The sequence below is a fragment of the Malurus melanocephalus genome, unplaced genomic scaffold (genome assembly GCF_030028575.1).
Source record: "Malurus melanocephalus ecotype Western Australia unplaced genomic scaffold, MMel_1.1 scaffold_122, whole genome shotgun sequence".
Taxonomy (NCBI): domain Eukaryota; kingdom Metazoa; phylum Chordata; class Aves; order Passeriformes; family Maluridae; genus Malurus; species Malurus melanocephalus.
Genome location: NW_026623354.1, coordinates 485,215 through 486,986, shown reverse-complemented (window position 1 = coordinate 486,986; position 1,772 = coordinate 485,215). Strand labels below are relative to the sequence as shown.

The following is a 1,772-nucleotide window of genomic DNA, read 5'->3' as shown; positions in this document are numbered from 1 at the left end:
TTTCTACATTAACAGCAGTGACATTTCCCAAGGCCACCTTGGACCACAGATGTCAATGATCTGTGGGGTAACAGGTCCAAAACCTGAAAAATATAGATACTGCGAGCCTTCCATTGGCTTTGTCTAACAGGTTCCAAGGGGAGCATTTTCTAGGTACTGGTTGTATATTTTTCCACAGGACAGTACAGCTGCATACCCAGGTCAGGCACTTGGCCTCACCTCCTGCCATAAAGGCCCTGTAATAGGCAGGTATAGCTCCCTTGTCCCCACACCAATGTTAATTTTGAAAATTTCCACTACAACCCTCACAGACCTTGCCTATTGTAACTTTCAATGTTCTCATTAATGATATAAACATTAAATCCCCACAATGTCTCCAAAACTGTAGCCTGTGGACAGATTGACACCTGTGCCTTGTATTGAGGTCAGACTGGATGCCCACTTCTCCGTGTGTTATTATTTGTGCATTTCAGACATGATAGTTCTGGCTGCCGTGGCAGAAATCAGGGAAAAATGTCACTGGAACCCATGGAGGAGGACGTGTTCCCATGAGATTGGCTCTGTCCGGGAACCAGGTCCTATCAAGAAACCTTGATGAAATCAGTGGAAAAGAGAGTGCGAATTGAGTGGCTCCGGGACACAGTGGAAGGAGAACCCAACTGCGCAGCCTGGCAGCCCGGAGCAGGGAGGGGATGGGTCTGCGGGCTCCGAGCTGGGCTCACGGTACGGGAGCACATACGGCTATCCCGGGATAACCAGAGCCTTGCTCTGAACGTGCCCAAAGCCCCACAGCACACAGAGGTCACCATCCAAACACGGGGCACCCCGAGGAGCCCCAGCAGCCACCCCACGACCTCAACCCACCACCCAGCGCTCTCCTCTCCTGCCCGGGCCCCAGCCCGGCGCTTCTCCCCAGGGACCGGCCGCCGAGGGGCCCCACGCCCCGGGGAGGGTCCGCTGCTCGGCCGCAGCTCCCCATGGAGGGGCAGGTCCGGCTGGCAGCCCCGAGCGCCGATCCCGGCCAGCTCCGCGGCTCCGGGGCGGGGCGGGAGGCGCGGGCGGGGCGGCCCGGCCCGGCCGGGGGAGCCGGCGCTGCTGGGATCAGAGCTGCGGAGCGGAGCGGAGCCGAGTGCGGGCAGCGGAGCGTCCCGGAGCCCTCGGCAGTCTCTGGGCTGCGGCCCCGCTGCGTCCCCATGGAGAAGTACAAAGGTGAGGGGAGGGGAGGGGAGCCGAGCCTCACGCGTGTCCGTGTCCCGCGGCAGCCCCGAGCGGGGACCGCTGAGGGGGCATCGGGAACCTGAGGGAGCAGCGTTGGGGCGGGTGGGCTTTGGGGGTGGCAGACCCACTGACACGGCCCCCGCGGGACTCTGTTCCCCCCGCCGTGGGAAGGCGGCGGTGGGATGCGGGGGCAGCTCCCGAGGCGATGTTTGCCGAGAATGGGACCGGGAAGGGGAACCCCGCGAGTGGGGCACGAACCCAGTTCCTGGGGCCGGCAAGGGCTGTCCCGTGTATGGGCGGGGGTCCAGCTCCGCGGACGACAAGGAGGGAGACAGATACTGGGAATGGGAACTGGCTCCCGGGGGAGGCGATCTCCGCCAGTGGGGCCGGGAATCGGGGTGCCCGCGAGTGGGGCCGGGGTCAGTTCGGGAATGGAGAGGAAGCGGTGCCCGCGATTGGGGCCGGAGTCAGCTCGGGGATGGAGGGGAAGCGGTGCCCGCGATTGGGGCCGGAGTCAGCTCGGGGATGGAGGGGAAGCGGTGCCCGCGAGTGGG

General features: G+C 63.2%; 1 protein-coding gene across 1 annotated transcript in view; it reads left to right on the top strand.

Moving 5' to 3' along the window:
- Positions 1-1,068: 1,068 nt before the first annotated feature.
- AFAP1L2 (actin filament associated protein 1 like 2) overlaps positions 1,069-1,772 on the top strand; it is a 64,593-nt gene continuing 63,889 nt past the window's right edge. The window contains exon 1 of the mRNA XM_057370270.1: positions 1,069-1,209. Coding sequence (XP_057226253.1) covers positions 1,194-1,209 — 16 coding nt within the window. The 5' untranslated portion in view covers positions 1,069-1,193. The remainder of the gene's footprint in view (positions 1,210-1,772) is intronic.